The sequence below is a fragment of the Plodia interpunctella genome, chromosome 15 (genome assembly GCF_027563975.2).
Source record: "Plodia interpunctella isolate USDA-ARS_2022_Savannah chromosome 15, ilPloInte3.2, whole genome shotgun sequence".
Lineage (NCBI taxonomy): Eukaryota > Metazoa > Arthropoda > Insecta > Lepidoptera > Pyralidae > Plodia > Plodia interpunctella.
In genome coordinates this window covers 7327222-7345397 of record NC_071308.1, presented here as the reverse complement: position 1 = coordinate 7345397, position 18176 = coordinate 7327222, and the positions used below count along the sequence as shown (strand labels likewise).

General features: G+C 36.9%; 1 protein-coding gene across 1 annotated transcript; it reads left to right on the top strand.

Annotated features, from left to right (window-relative positions):
- Window positions 1–13408: 13408 nt before the first annotated feature.
- fd102C (forkhead domain 102C) lies at window positions 13409–14978 on the top strand. The gene has a single exon (XM_053756060.2). The coding sequence runs from the start codon at window positions 13549–13551 to the stop codon at window positions 14500–14502; it is 954 nt and encodes a 317-aa protein (XP_053612035.1). The 5' UTR covers window positions 13409–13548; the 3' UTR covers window positions 14503–14978.
- Window positions 14979–18176: the final 3198 nt, after the last annotated feature.

The following is an 18176-nucleotide window of genomic DNA, read 5'->3' as shown; positions in this document are numbered from 1 at the left end:
ATCAGACTTCACTAACACCAGAAAGTGTGACTTAAATAATTCAATACGTTATTTCGACTCTACAAAACATATGCGCTGTAAGAAAGATATTAATCGTTCCACAAAACTCCTGCAGCATTCAAATAGCAAACAAGCGCTAACGCAATCATTTGCAGCGTTGAAATCGAATAAAATTCTCTATTCAGAACCCTTCATTAGCCCGCTAATGAGTCTCTAAACACCCCGTCGTCCCTCGCGACTTATTCCCAGGACATCTGATTTGTCCCCCAAATCTATTTATTCATATCGTATTGCTAATTTCGGTTTAGCCGCTGTTCTATGGGTTATTGAATTATCTATTCCGTTTGCGGGGACGGACTCCCAGGGGATTGATACTAAGGCATGCTCTCTCGTTTCTTTGCTCGGCTAACTTTTTTGTTTTCTTTTTCGTATAGCAAAACTCATTTTGCACGAGGTAAATAGGTAGGCACTTAACTTTACGTACCTAAGTAAGAACGGAACGAATAGGTATTACATACATAAGTAGTTTTAGTTTAGACGACCTACTCGTATTGGTACTTTAATTAAAATACTTATCTACCTATTAAAAAAAGTCTGTTCTTCTACCTACTTTATCTTCTCCACTTTGCACTCCGCACGCAAATTGGCAATAGATTTAGATAGGTAGGTAGGTATCTGAGAAATTTCTAATCAGAATGGAGGGTTCGAATCCGAATCAAGTGCTGATTTTACATCTTAATTTAATTATTTTGTTTTTATTACACATTAACTCTAAAGAATACTACCTATTCATAATAAAACAATCATTAAAATTATCATCTATATTTGAAGATTTGGTAATTTGGATACAATAGATGTAATTTTTAGTCTCATGTTTCTAGTTCTTTATTTCACATTTATTATGTGGAATACTTTTCATAATAAAACAATTATACCTATCTCCCCACCACGTGACGGTCCCCAAGTAAGGGCCACGGAGCCTGCCGCCGCCGTCGTCGTCCTGAACGTCGCAACCTCATGAATATTCATGCAGTCTGTTTCGCGTTTGCGATAAATGTTTAGAGCTTGCCAAATTAAACGCTACGTGAATTTTATTGGCCACGTAGGTACCCACTTACCATTGCTTCATTACATAATAATTTATTGTCAACATATTCATTTTATAAGGGATTTTTACTAGAGACAGCACAAAAAATACTAGGCCTACTTTACATTGAAACTTTTACAGAATTTAAAAAATCGCAATCGCTGGACGGAGGATGTCGTTTAGATTTTTCAGATTTTATCATTAACCAAATTAAACCACATTTCAAATCTACTCTTGTAGCTTAATAAAAATACTGTAATAGAAATATCCTACAAATCTGGACGTCGATTGTCTCGTACATCTACAGAGCTGGAAAATTAAGTCTTTAATGATTCATCTAATGAAAGAAAATGTTTCGATCGTAGCGAATATCACTCGAATGTTGTAACAAAGTCAACGAAATTCAAATAACTCCTAATAGGGCGTCATACAAAGCAAGTAAAGACGCGCATTGTCGGTGCGCTTTCGCGCGAAAACATTGCTAAAACCGCCATTTATTCTCAAGCGTTTATCTTAATTACTTTAATGGATCATTGGAGCACAATGGTGAGGACCACTCAATTATGTGGCATTCAGGGTCGACTGTTTGCATTGCTGGTGCTCGTGACGTCACGGGTTTCGAGGGCTCTCATTGGCCAGCCACCCGCGGAGGGAGGCCCCCTCTTGTTCTGTTGGTGAGGTGTTGTGGATTTGTCAACTATTTTTCTTTGCTGATAAATATTTTATTATACTTTCATCTCACTTATATTTGCATTCCCTGTTGAAATTAGGACTGTAACGCCGTGAAACCCCGTATAAAAAAACCAGACCGCAAAAAGATAAATTTTAAAATATTGGCTCTGATTTTACAACCGGCCGCCGCCTGCTTGACGTCAACTCTCTTTGGGAAGGTAGAAGAAAAAGCATTATGTGCTCACTCTTTCTCCGAACGTGTTCCAACTGCAAACTAAATTTTATTAATTCACTATATAGCGTTTGATTAACTGTCTCAATATTTCTAGAAGCTCGTACTAGCTAACTGTGGCTAATTAAAACACCAAAACATTAACTAAATCCTACAGATAAATCCCAATTAAGTGGGCAAAGCCCCTTAAACCCTTACCAGTGGACCTTGTTACAAATCTAGGTACCTCAATATTATTTATATATTTTTGCTGCTAAATGCTAAACAAAAGCGCTTTCAGTGCTTCACCATCGCCACTTGGTACCTGTTTCCCTGCTTGGTAGTATAAAAAATACTGTTTTAGTATCCATACTATTCTCTCCTCCTCCTGCGTCGCGTCCCTACTAGCATTAATGTTATTATTTGGTAACATTTACTAAATAATTTGCTCGTTAAACGCCGATCGCTCCCTAACTACCGTATTGTACCACAGCGATTTGGGGGCCTCCCCCGGGAAACATGGATTCGGTACAGCCGACTGCATGTCAACATACATAGCGTCTCTATTACCCAGCAATAGTAGTGAAATTGCAATGAATTTGCGTGATATGTCTTGGACTGTGATTAATTACTGGAGTCTTTTGTGCAGATATTTGTACCGTGCTCTTTTGTGGCGATATGGAATTAATAATGTTTTTCGGATTAGAAACTAGTTTGATGAAGTCGTAAAGGTGCTGGGTAGGGTAGTTGATGAGTTTTCGCTAAGCCCTCACGTGGGGATGCAGTACAGATTCCATGATATTAGTTTTTTCCGAGTTTCCGTAGATGATACCTACCTACTTATTATTTTTTACAAGCTGTGCCGTTTGCGTGTGGTTCGAAATAAGTTACATATTCTTTTACATGAAATCCATAAACAATCTCTTCAATCATCATATTTTATAAATTTATTTTTGACCTAATTAACTTACATAATCGCTATTTAATTAGATTGGTCATGTGTTAGTGCTATGTGAAACTGTTACGGTTTCGGTTTGAAAGGCATCTCTTTTCAATTCAATTTCATTTATTTTTAAACAAGGCAACATAATAATGTATTGTGAAACAAGATAGGGACACTATGTCCCACCATTGGGCATATATCCACGAAATATAGACCATGTGAAAATTAAAGCCATGTGCATATAGTCACTCGCCAATCATTGCCTGCTCCTGCAAACGTCAATTTTCCAAAGTGTACCTAGCGGAATACTGTTCTGTTCTGGAGGATTGATAAATATTCATTCCTCTGTCTGAACAAGCCCCGACAGTCGTGATAAGAAAACAACTCTATTCCTTTCTGAATAAAGGTTGAAATTGTGATCGAAGTTGCACAAATGCTCGGGGCTACAATATCTCTCGTTTGATTTTACAGTACAAAATAGTTCCGTCTGTGTGTTCAAGTTACAGACTAAGTATCTACCTATACCTATGTACTTATAAGCTTGAATTAATTTTATGACCTACAAAAACCTATTATTTAAAAAGGGTTTCAGTTTTATAGTCTTTTTTTTTAATATTTTAAGTTAGTATAGTAGTGGTAGTTAGTATACGTTTTTATATAATTCGGGTGAAAAGCTTTCAGATGCACAACTATTCAAGATCATTTCTCGACAGAGCCGCCACGAAACTCGAGGTCTGTTACTTCTGCTCTTTTACTGTTTTTGCCTGTTAGCTGTCAAAGATAGATAAAATAAATATTACATATACCTATATCATAGCTGTCAATACCTTAGTTGCTTCGTACGACATCCAGGAGTGGGATTATCTAGGACAAACAACTCACTTTCTCATCTGAGCGTTATTCCACAAGTTTCCGCCGCAACTAAACGTTGCGCGTTGCAGACCAAGATCGGCTTTTCTATACTTGTTTTGTCATTCGCACGATCTTTGGCATCCACCATTGGTTGCCCCTTCTGCCAGGCCCGGAAAGTGAATGCAATGTATTTGTTTCCTATGATATGCGTAGTCTTCTATTCTAAATTTAATTTTCATGTCACACACGTGAAAGTACCTATGTTTAAAAGAGACATGTCGAGAAACCGGATGCATTTAACGCGTGGGAGTGCGACTTCACGAGTCCACTGACCATTGTGCCCAAAAGGTGGCCATCACTTCATCAGGCAACATTTCGACAACACCACAATAGCTCACGTAGACTAATCCCAGCTTAAGATCCTATCTGCTACTCCAACTATAAACACTTCACACACAAACCAATTCATCCTTCAAGAACAGTTAAGTTTCGAGTGCCAAAAAAAACGTGACGCCCCCGTCCGAGTTTTGACCAAAATACAGTTATTGTTGGCAAAATAAATTGTAAAATGCGCGCAAAAACGTCGCACAATGAAACTGTAATTGAATTAAGTCGGAGTAGGATTTTCATGCGCTCGCCAGGACAATTGATCGGACATAACACTTAAGCAGCTGTTGGCTACTGGTTTTAATTTAACTTCCTGTATGATATTGAATATGATGTAGATTTCTTAGAATTATACCTATTTAAGAAATATCCAGTTCTCTTACTAATTTGAGGATTCAAAGGCAATTAAACATTTTGGAGTTTCACTAATCACAACTCCAATTCAAAGAAGTTCAAAGTAAATTTATACAAACTTTCACCTCCCATTAGGTATTTTAGATTACTTATGTTTGTTTAAACCGCTCAATCCAAATTTCACGGTTTAGTCATTTAAGCAGAAACAGACAGATTTTCGAATTTAAATAATATTTGTATTATAGTAGTATATTCCCGCAATGAATAAATGCATCAAAAAGATGTCGCATTTACAATAAACGTGTGTATTTTACGTGAACAAAAGATTAAACCGAAATGCGGAATCACAGCTGTAAAAACTAACCACGGCGCAGTTTCCGAGCGCCAATAAACACATTACTGCCATGAGCCGGCGAAATATTTACCAAATACGGGAAATAAATCGACGCGGCTTTTTGACCGTTCATTCTATGCATGCTACTGCATTTTACGGCGTGTGATCCCGCCCTAGAATAGGACCACTCAAAATCCTTCCATGGATGTCGTCCGACGCGACTAAGGGACACATGCCTTAACAGCTGATAGGGAACAATAGCATCCCCAAAGAGGCTTGACGTCAGGCAGGCAGCCGGTTGCAAAAGAATCTTTAAAATTTTAATAGTTGATTTTTACGCGAATGAGTAACATTTTTTTATAAGGAATGCAAGTAGCAAATGAATCATGTTCAATTTTTTTCAACATCCATACAATAAACCGGATTGTTCCCAAGGGTTAAGCTGTTTAAATATTTATGAACTATTTACTTATTGACAAAACAAAATGCAGTACAATAGGTTTGTGGTATTGTACCCTAATGTCAGAATGGCTTCCATTCGCGAATCGCTACAGCCCATTGACCACTCGAGAGCTTCCTGTGACAGACCGTCAGCGGATTTAATAAGGGTATTGTTCCCGAAATGACGCTTTTACCAAATTGAAATGCAAAAAGTGATGGGTGTTTGTTTTGTTGTGTCTATGGTGAAAGTTGAGATTCAACGGGGAATTTCAGAAAAGTTTTTGTGATTTGCATTGAAGTATAGAATAAATATTCAAATTAAAAATTCTTTATTAATCTTAGGATGATAAACGTCATTGTTTGATGTCAAAAATTTACTTTGAAGTGTAATGGCGACTTCCGAAGCATAGATGAAGAAGAAGCGGCGGAACAAACTTCACCGCAGGCTCTCCGCCGCAGACATCAATTAACTGTAATCTGGTACACTTCTAAGTTTCATAAATATATCACTTTACTTGGATGTATAAAAAAAAAACGTTTTGTTATCTGTAAGTTATTTTCATAATTGTTTCTTCTATTTTGCGTGTCGATGGTATTGGCAAAGAGAACAAAATCATGTCTGCATTGTTTTATTTAGCAAGGATAGTGCTACGCGTTTCGTAGAATACTCGTAGAAAATAGATTGAAAATTAAAGCTTATTTGACTAATGTTTTGTAACTAATTTTCACGATCACCAACTGTGTTGACAGCTACAAGTGGACCATGCCACAAATGTTTAACTAATTCAACAATAAAACAAGTGTGGCAAAACTCGAGTGGCACAATAGGTGGCACCGGGCCATGTGCCAACGCCACAGTGCCGTAATCGTAATCCACTTAGCGAGGTAATCGCTGTAAGTCCCTGGTAATCCGGCGCTGGCCATTGTAGCGGTGGGAAGTGCGCAGGAGTGGAACTAACACAATCATGTCCAACACCCGGGGTTTGGTGGTTTTTTTTTTTTGGTGAATAATTTAATTCCGAGACAAAAAGAGCTTTTCGTAGCACTCGTAGAACTTCGTAGCTTGTCAATGAAAATCTTCTAAATATGCATGCTATTATAAATTAGAACTTGAATACTTATATAACATAAAATTTATATACTTATTACACGTATGCAATGACTTTTTTTATACAGGGATACATACATATCTATAAATACTAATCATATAATCTATAAATCAATCAAAAAAAGAAAAAATAACCAGATTGTCATATTCCTTTTTATTGAATCCAAAGTATTCCTCACTTTTTCATACTTTTTTTCGATTTTTCAAGTTCGCATTATTATACTTTGATTGTAGACATTTTAGACTTGTCCTATTAGACTGTTTTTAAATTTGTTGACTGACATTTGTTTTTAAATTTGTTGTCCCGGTAAAATTCAAGACTTCATTACTACACTCAAATCACCAATGCTTAGGTGCATTTCTCTATAAGCAAGACGTTATCTCAAGCTAGCATCTTAAACGCGTACCTATCAGCAATCTTCACTTCGAACAGATAATGGAATACCCAAAAAATATTTATTGTGTTTACACAAATACGTAGGTGGTAATCCGAGAGACGAAGTTCTTCCAAATATTAAGTCAGAGAAAGGGTCTATTGTGAAAAAAGGGCAAAAAGCTTGATAATATTATTGGACTCTAATTTCGTTTGTAATTGTTAATCGAGGTATATAAAAGTGTCAACGCGTATGAATGGAGGTGCCAATTTGTATAGAGTTACCACTCGAGTCCCAGAGCTACTGTTACACAATATGCTTTGCGCAAAAAAAAGCATAATTGTATTGAGGTGAGATCCTAATAAAATAAATCTGATTATTCAAGTGTTGGATCCGAGTTAATATGGGGCTTTCTTGTTGTTGTAGAGAATTGGCTTAAGAATGCCTACTTTACCCTTATTTATCTCCAAATATAAGTTTTCTATTTAAATTCTTACAATAGATTACCTTTTATAAAACTCACTCACATAAGCATTCTAGTAACTTAAGATCCTATAAAACAATTTTAAAAATCAAATAGTGTTATCCAAATACTGATACAAGACAATTATCATAAAAGAATGATGAAAAGTCAGAAAAGTAACTTCGATAATTGGAATCAAAACTTCAAAATACAAAATGGAACTAAAAACACTTCAGATCAAACAGCTTCCTTGTATCACGATATCAAAAGGCGTACTTAAAAAGGTTGACTATAGATAGCTAGGTGAAATCTAAGCAGACAGGAGTGGCACCCTCCAGCCGCCGTAATTAGCCCCCTCCCCTGCCCCCCAGCAGGCTTCCTCCCCCTGAAAACAGAGGCAACCCGAAAACAGAAAACAACAAGTACTGTATGCTCAGTGAGGTTTAGCTTTTGTTCTTTGCATTTTGTAAGCTCATGTGTAAGCTCAAAGGAATGCTATTGCACATTTTCAATCTAGTCTTTCTGTTGTAGTATCTAGGTTTATTATACTGAAATATAAATATGGAAATAATTGCGATTTCGCGATCGTTTTAAGCGTATGCAATTAGAATATTCGGTCTATATAAAGCATTGAAATTCCGCTGACTCAAACGCCAAATTGCCCAAAACCCAGTCTTATATCCTCCGCGCGATGATTTTATATGATTATAAACATAGTTCGGTCTAATTTTGGAAGGGTTTCCCTACGCTATTCAGTAACATGCAAGTACATTTCCATTTTTTATTTAGCTAACTAGTTTATAAAGCAGTTGATATCTAGCTATAAAAAAAATCGCAATTCTGAAAACAATAAACGAAAAATAATAATGCCAAAGAATTTTCTCGCAATCTGAGATAAAGCAGAAAATTACATATAAATATTTCGAAAGCAAATATATCGTGTAGATACGTCTCCCTGAAATCGGCGGCGGCATTCGTCGCGACGCTGGGGGATGCGGATAATCTTTAAATAAGCGTATTACATCTCCCGTTTCGCTTTGTGATCTAAATAACTACATCGAGTAGAACATCGCCGTATTCGACTTTTGAAATACTGAATAAATGAGATTTTTTTTTAATGTATTTGTAGTTTGTAGCAATATAATATTTACACAGTCTAACATATCGCCATATTAAACTCTGGAGATACCGCTTAAAATAATTTTTTTTAAGGAATATTTCTTATACTGTGGCAATATAAGCTACTGTTTTATAGGTATATCTGTTGGGCTATTTGTTGGAAATCCCCTAGGGATCGTCTGCAGAGACTATATTCGGTTTTATTTGCAGATATACCGAATAACTAAGGTTTCAATGCTCACTGTACTGTAATCTGGGATTTGGCTGCAGCGCGGCCAAATAAGAATTTTAAGCGGATTTAGGACTGGTAATAGAGGTAAATGGCTTATTTGATTTATTTTATGAAATATGATACCACTAAGCTGTACGGCATATTGAACTACCTACCTACTGGGTTACTTTGAAGTAAATTGAATTGACATTTTAGTTCTAAAATACGTTATTCGAACGTATTATGTTGGAATGTTTGTACAATTTGAGCGAATATATAATGCTAGCTTGTGCTAGCCAGTTAGCCAATCATTTAACGCGTATTCTGTTGTTTTGGTCAAATTTATTTGATTTAAATTCTTATTGTCTCCCATAGTCGTAATTAGATATTATGAACCCACGTTACAACGAGAAATAGTAGTTAGATGGTAAAAAATTCATTATTAATGAATTGTGATTTCAAAAATAGTCCTTCAAGACCAAGACTCACCCAAATTTTCGTTGTGATTTACAATCGGCTACAGAATTTATGTAGATTGTTTTATTCTGCCTGGCGGGCGTTACTCATTGTAGTACTAATTGTCGCTCGACTCGAAGGCGGAACCCCCCGCTCAGAGCACTTTGTCCTCGACTGTACCAACTCATTTATTTACACTGTTGTACGCGCGTACGCCCCGCAGTTTACTTTATGTTTGTATTGTTTATGTAGCACTGAAGTATAGGCGTGGTCCGTGCGAAATCGTAATAACGCCGCCGGATAACAGCAATCATTACATTAGCATAAACGGACGGATAAATTGTTTAGTTTACGCATTGGTAGTGCAGTGCTGGCAAATAAATATCCTGATTATTTGTTTATTAATTCGTTGGTGAAATTAGACGCATTAGGCATACCCAAGTGGGTATTTACGGGTACCTACATAGTTGATTAATTGATCATTCAAATGGCTATAAAACCAATTCAAGCCAATGAACGCAATAAGTATATCATTAGAAATGGCACGCTAAAGCAACTCCGACAAAAGCCCTCTCTCCATCGTTTCCGAAGTTTTCAGTACACAGCAGTAAATAGGCCTGTATAGTACAAGTTGTGTTGGTAGACATAAACATTCCACCGCGAAGCGACGCTTCGTTTGCATAAAATTATCATGCCCCTCGCAACTCCGCTAATACCTCCTTTGTGACGAACAAAATATTTTGCGTACAGTTTTCCACACAAAGTCCGTAATTCAATATGGCGGCAGGCTTGCGGCCGAATTTAAGAAAAGTTACGTTCGCTGTCACTTTGACGTTTTTGTGTAAGTATGATCGTCGTCGTTCGAATTTTGAAACACCTTGGTAAAATATTATATACTACTTATATTAGGTACCTACTTTTTTATATCCACTTAAATATATATACGAGTACAGTACATTTCACTAATAAGTGAATGACTGTAAAAATAAATGTGCCGTGTTTGTGCTGCGGTGTTAGTCAATTGTGATTGGTGGGTTGCTCCGTATTCGACCAACCACGTCTCCTCCGATTATTTCACTCATTCAAAATCTGTAGTACCTATTCCTTTTCTGTGTTTGTATGCCCTTAGGCGACTTGAATAAAATCTGAGAGCAATGCAGTACACTCGATAAGAAGTACCTAAGTAGTTTTTTGTGTAATAAACAGTAGGTATACCTTGCTCATTCATAGCAAATATTAAAAAAAAATTGGCACAACTATTGGTTGAACCAAAAGTTACTCGTTGTTAGTTTAAAGTGAAATTATTGTTATCGGTTGAGCGAAGAACATAAATAAATAGTATCAGTAAGGGAAAAATGGATCGAATGAGACGGTGACGGCTGAATATGGAACGTTTCCCTGACGTTGTGACTGAGGCGAGTTTCATCGATCGGTTGTTTGAAAACTGTAGGCTTTTGCAAATCACGCGTGGCTACATGCATCCAAAAATGTAAAGTGAAAATTTTGGGTATGCATCCCGTGCATATGGGTTTACGCCCAGTATTTGCACAGTTTCTTTCCAAAAAATTGCATAAAAAAATACCCTATGTCACTCATAAATAACGTACCTTTCTACTGGTGGAAGAATCTTGGAAATCGGTTCAGTAGTTCCGAAGATTACCCATCACAAACTTACACTTTCTCTTTATATGTAGAAGTTATACTTGGGTAAGTAGTGTAATCTAAATTATATATGGTCACCTTATTGTTATTCCTCATCATTATTCATATCATCATAGTTCATGATTAAATTGACGATGTGACGTATAGGTACATATATATGTCTTATCATCAATTTAGTCAAGGACTTTGTTCTTCTTCCTGGAAAAATATTATATGACAAACATTAATTATTAGGATAATATGCCTAAAAAGATTATGCAAATTATAATTAGATACCTTACATTAATTAATTAGTTTCTGTGAAATTAGTCTTAATTATAATGATTCTACAATAGGTATACCTATTGGTACTAGCGGCCCGCCCGGCTTCGCTTGGGTAAAACATCATAAGTTAAACACCTAATCCTTCCTCTTGAATCTTTAATTACACAATCATACTCTATTATAAAACTCGCTTCCAAATCCGGTGCGAAGTTTTAAAGATCTAATCATACCTACATAGGGACAGACAGACTGACAGCGGGAAGTGACTTATTTTATACAATAGTGATAGTGATTATGCAAAAAAGCAAAAATATGATCAAGTAACAAATATAATATTAGTATGGAATATATTGCAATTGATATATTATTATGGTTCGATTGGCAATGGATTGTATCCCAGTCACGGGCGCTTGTTTAAAACTAGCCGGATGACACGTGACGACTTCGATACAACTCCGGTTGTTTTGTGTTACATCGGTACTGAATCGAAAGTTGTAATTTTATTTACGTACAAATCCATGCCTTTGCTTATTTGTATATTCGTTCGTTTTGTAATAACTTCTTTTCCTTGAATTAAAGAAAAAAAACATCTAACATAAAGAACTTGGTTATTTTGCTTATTATTATGTATTCTATTTTTTTTTTAGATTTAATAATACTTATTAAATTAACATCCTGAAACTAAGAATCGTTTAAGTATATCAACTGGCTTAGTCAGGTACCAATCGTGTAAACCTATTTATGTTATTGTAATATAAAATATCATCTACTTACTTATGCATTTATTTATATCCTCTTTTTAAAATTTAGCAATATAAATTTGCATGTAAAATTATGGCTACATTATTATAAATATTCATAAATATGTAATGCAGATTATATGCTATATTCCTATATAGGTAAATTATATTGAATATTCAAATTGAAATGAATATTCAGAATTAATTAATTAATTACATCTTCAAGTTTACAATAATGATTTAAGTACGCAGGTAAAACTTAAAATTTATATGACTATAAAGTAAATATTAAAATAACTTAGTAAACACCTAAGTAATAAAAGCTCAAAAACTATAGAGAAATTGTAATTGCATGCGGACAAAATAGAAAATATTGACGTGAAACAATAGAACATAAATGACGTAAACAGAGCTACAATCTGGTACGGTTTCCGTAGCCGTAGCCGTAGCATTGTCTCCGAACGGGTAAATATTTCCTGTAATTACGTTATTCCCCGAAACACTGCTTTCTGTATAAAACACAAAGCAAGACGAGGAGATGGTAAACAAAATGGCGAATTTAAATGGGCGGCAACTGCATTGTTGACGGCTGTTATTGCCGTCTCGCTTCCACGCGCATGAACTCTTGTCTCTTTATTTCCATTTCTCATTCACAACCAGAACAATACATTGAGAACAACATACCCACAACGTAATATCACCCTTATTTCTTAAGGGTTAAGATCGAAATCAAAGTCGCTAAAAATAAGGGTACTATCACCGAGTTCGTGGCGACATGTGAAACTGTTGCACAGTACTCCGTCCCTTTCATATTTAGCAAGGAAAAATTATTTTTGTATCGCTGTCCCGCTCTGGCTGCTGGCTGAGGAGTAATGTGTTGTTGCGTGTTGTGATATCGCTAAAATAACAGGGAAGCACTCGCTACGAAGTTGTCATTTGTAACGGTTTCGCTTTGTACAGACAGCAAAAGTAGATTAGATTTATTTCTTATTGTATACTTTGTTAATCATAACTTTGAGTAAAAGTATGAAAATAGTATTAAAAATAAATGATGGATTGATCCAATCCTTGAGCCCGTCGCCGAAAAACTTACGTCATGTCATAAAAGTTGACATAAATGGCAGAAAACATTATAGATAAGTCGGGATAGTTGAGTTGATCGTGGATTAGAAGAAAATCGCACCGAAAATTGCTGGAAGTTTTAGAAAAATTTCACTTCCATTTTTTATGGCCAGGGAATTTTCCTAGTGTAATAAAATGTAAATATAATTGTTCGTACATGATATTCAAATAACAAAACATCGAGGCAACCAAGGGACTGTCCATTTCCGTAATTCGGAGGGTCAACTGACTGCGGCCCGTTTTAAAATCACTGTTTTGTCGACTTATTTTAATCGCCCGCCGTTACTGACTCCGTCTTATTTATCCGTAAAGTCTGAAAACCAAGTTCAAACCGCACATATTATGTGCAAAATATTGAATCTATTTAATCATAAGTTTTGAAGTTTGTTTCTTTGAAGTTTTGGCATACATTGCTTCGAAATAGGTTAATCTATGAAAAAAGTTTAGTTTTACAGATATTTGTTACTACAGATATTAAACGTGTGGTGAGAATACTCATAGTAGCCGTAGTACCTACGGGAATATAATTTTTGTTTTTATTTTGAAGGCAGTACAGTTATAGCCTCAAGGCAGGGCGCGTGTAGTCGCATCGCTAAGCTGTGGAGTGGGGCGTCGCCAAACAAAAACACGTATACACGGAGCGGGCGCGCCTCGATTGGCTGGCGGAGCGCCGGCGGCCGCCCCCAGCGCGCGCCCGCCCGGAGCCCGGCCTCGGCCGCACTCCACGCCGCGCGCTCCACTCGCTAACATGTGCAGCGGAGCCGAGGGTGGCTCCTGGCCGCTCGGCAAAGAAGCGCCCGCCGTTACCGCCGCCGCGATAGACCACTACCGCATACAACTTTACAACTACGCCGTCGCCGAAAGACTTCGCCTATACCCACCGACCGTCGCACCATGCTACGCGCCCTACGGACCGCGACTCGCCTTATCCATGTCCCTGCTCCAACAGCGCGTCCTGCAACCGGAAGAACCCAAGCCGCAGCACAGTTACATCGGACTCATCGCCATGGCCATCCTGAGCTCCCCGGAACGGAAACTAGTGCTATCTGATATTTACCAGCACATCCTCGACAACTATCCGTACTTCAGGAGCCGCGGGCCCGGTTGGCGCAACTCGATCCGACACAATCTGTCGCTGAACGACTGCTTCGTGAAGGCTGGAAGATCTGCCAATGGAAAAGGCCACTACTGGGCGATACACCCGGCCAATATAGAAGATTTTAGAAAAGGAGATTTCAGGAGACGTAAAGCTCAAAGGAAAGTGAGGAAACACATGGGATTGGCCGTGGACGACGATGGGGAGGATTCTCCTTCGCCACCGCCGCAGTCTCCGCCGCCGACGACGTTGCCGCTGCCGTTCTGGGGAACGGGGCGACTCCCCGGCGGCGGACAAGCACGAAAGAGACAGTTCGACGTCGCATCTTTATTAGCGCCGGACGACGCGCCAGAGAAACGGCAACGGCGGGAGAGCAGCGGAGAAGAGGAGCACGAAGAGGACATAGATGTGGTAGCGAGCGACCAGGAGGAGCGCGGGGAGGAGGAGGTGCGGGTGCCGTTAGCGCCGGCCGCGCAGTACCCGCTGCTGGGCAGCTGGTGGCCGGCGCTGGACCCAGCGCTGCTGCAGCAGCTCCGCCGACACCCGCCCGCGCCCGCGCCGCCTTCTCTCAGCCCCACCGACACACAGCGCCCGCCGGATACCTAGACTGTGGTGCGTGATGTTCATTGTGAATAGTACAGGAATCCGATGGATAAGTATCCGATGTTTAGTGAAATACTCAACTTGTTATTACTTTCTGACTTTCTTTCTATTTCTTGATTCTATTTTTTCCATTCTATGAATCGCGTTGATATCTTGTAGTCACGCGCTGGCAGCGTTATGCTGGATTATGCCTATTTCTTTATCAATCTTATCTTTTTCATCTATGGATGTATGAAAATCTGTAAAATATTGTAAATTGTATGTATAAATGATATTACATAAATAACGTAGAAGTGAAGGCTATTAGAAGTGAAGATGTGAAATAAGATTACAAGTCTGAAAACGACCAATCGCCTGTAGATATGTAGAACTATTTGTATATAACGTAAAGGTGTCTACTCTTTGTTGTTATTGGTCCCATGTACACATACTGTTGTTGATTAACTAGAAACCGTAATGGATAACATAGTTAAAATTATGGCCAGTCTATGAATAAAAAAGTCTTCAAATAAATAGAAATTATAACTAATAAATTCTTTTATTTCGCTTCTAATGTAGTGTACATTTTCAGAAAAACACAAATTTCCCGAAAAACAAAATTTGTCTAATTTTTTTTTTCTATTCGTGGTTGCCGCTGCCTTTATTTCGAGACTGAAAAGGCACTTGGATATTTAAGTTTAGAATATGGCCATTAATTACATTTCAAGAATTGATTACATTTACATATTTGATCAAAGAAGAAATATCGTATATAATGACATCTACCTGCCTATTTTTTACATATCTACAAACGCTCGTATGAGATTCTAATCGAATACAATCAATAATATTGAAATATAACTATTTAGATACTTATTTAAGTGCCTCTGTTATTTAAACATAGACATTTTTATAAACGATTTTACACGACAAATTGTGTCAATGAAATGCGATACAAAATACGGTAGGAAGGTACGGTAATCAAATTCAAATTCAGAAATTAGACCTTCACAGGCACTTTTCCTCGTCAATTTTTATATTTATAGTTATTTCTCACAAGCTACATACTACTGGCATTTCGAAACGACCACTGCTGAGAAGAAATGCCGAAAGAAACTCATTTGAACAGTGTTGGTCCCTATCATAATAATCGATTTTATAACACCGTAACGAAACGTAACAATGTCTCTAAACGAAAGTAGCTGGCACATTATATGATTGTTTATACTTACATCATTAAAAAAATTATAGCTACCTACTTTGTTTTAAAATATCTAAAATAAATTATGACCAGGAAGCGTGCCCTAAAGGCTGGCAGCCTTATTAACCAAAGATAAAATATATTTGTCCAAATAAAGTGTTTCTTGGCCACATTAAAATTAATGCTTTTGACTATTTCAATCCTCATGGAAGGGAGCTTAATCGCATTTGAGCTATTCCCGATTCCTTCTAGCCAAAAGTCTTTCCTACCTTTTTCTTCTTTATTAACATTTGGCAATAATATATATCAAGCTAGACTTGAATTTTTCAATAAGGTAGCAGCCGCGACACAAATCTAAGAATTCGCTCAAAAACTTTTCAATTCAATCGATAATTACAATAAATAAACACACAAAAAGTTATTTACAAATAGTTTTCAAAACAAAGCGAGATAATCACCCGCCCACAATTGGAGCACGAATTCTTCCCACGACTTCTCTATTCTTCTCCATTGTCCGCTGTTTGAACTTAATTATTTTTTTCTTATCTGAGCTCAAGCACTTACTAAGTAATGGTGAATCATGGCTTCTCATGTGAAAATTTACCGAAGAAGTGATTTTGCGATTCGTAGAAGGATTACAGATAAAATAGTCGTTGAAAAATTTATAGTAAGCTTAAGTCTAAATAAAATGTGGTAAAATAAAACACAACCAGGGATATAGCTATTGGTTTTTTTATATTGCTACTGCTAGCTTTAGCTTACGGCTTCGCCCGCGTGAATTTTCCATATGAATCTCACTTCTAAAATAAATATAAGTATTGGATGAGATGGATGGTGGTGTGTGGTTGATTTTGAAGATAAAAACAACTATATGCTATGCTCCTTAACTTTTTATCTCTCATAAAGAAATTTCAATGAACATTGGACAAGTCGATGATTTAATCTAAAAGATAATGTAATCCGTACTGGAATTTAATACATACATTATGTAATCTAAAAAAATCAGTTGTATGAAATTGCAGAGACCCTCTAATTTTATCAACCAATTTTAGAAATCTCTAACGCGTCTTCATCATCAGCGCCATCAATATCTACAAAAGGAACATAAAACTCAAAATAATTTAGATAGAGGAAAATACATTTTTAATTTAACTTTTTTCTATATGTACAAAATGAAATAGTTACATATTAATTTGAAGAGATACTACAACAGATAAAATTCTTTGTGGTCCAAATATTTCATACCACACTTGATAAAGGGTATTATCACAGACACTAACAAAATTTAAGTATTAGTAAATTCGGAGATAATGGACAAAATTTTAAGGCGTGAGAATTCACGCCTTTTGGGATTGCTAATTGTTAATTTTGAGAACTAGTCTGTCTGTGTGGAAGATTGATGACTGTGATTTTACAACCGGACGTCTTCTTGACGTCAACCATCTCAGAGAATGTTATTGTTGTCAATCAGTCGAAGACAATGTCCCTTAGTCACGACATCCACTGGATATGCAATTATGGTCCTATTCTTGGTCGGAACCAACAGTCACGGAATACAGATACGTCTATATCCCTTTCGGAGTAGACAGAGTCAATGGTTGCGTAAACTGAAAGCCACTTTGGCTGTATGGTGGCTTATTGGTGGAATTGATATTAAATAGTGACAGGTTGCTAGTCAATATGAAATATAGCTTTTTAATTTAGTTAGTTTGTTTGACTCCTACAATATGCGCGGATGGAGAAGCAACTAGCACATTCTATGTATTTATTTCACTCCCAGACCAGTATGAGATATGCCACAGAATAATACCTACCTATTTCATTTCTTTTACATAACAACATTTTATTCCCACCATGAATGAACAGCAAATACTTAGCCTACACACGCATATCCTTCCCGATAAGGTCATTTGAGTCGCCTTATCATCCTTTATCAATACAACAAAAGGCTTATAGGTAATCTCCTAGTTGCAAACAGGTTGGGATTGGACCTATAGATGCGTCAACTTCCTGAGTCTCCTATTGTACCCCTAAGCTCGGATTAACACAGATAACATTTTTGTGCCATAGATTTATGATGATGTTATAATTCTTTTGTTTTTTTAACGCAAGTATCGTTTTGGGGTTTTACATTCTGCATACAGATAAACGTGGATATTTCCTCCAAAGGACACCAAAGAAATCTCAGTCCAGTTAATGTCTCTGCATTAAAAAAATATATTTATTTTTTATCGTTATGAAAACACTTCTCTTCTACATATACGCTAGTAGGTGTTGTAGCACTGGCGTAGGTGGTGCTACGAAATGTCGTAGAACCGTGTAGCATTCGTAGCAGATCGACACTATAGAAATAAATCAAATAGTTATTTCAATGTAAAGTAGGTACCTAGTTAAAATGTCTTTTTCATAATATATTAACATGAATAGTAACAATTAATTTCATACGATTGTAAAGATTATAATCAAATTCGTAATGGATAAAACATAAAAGTGTCTT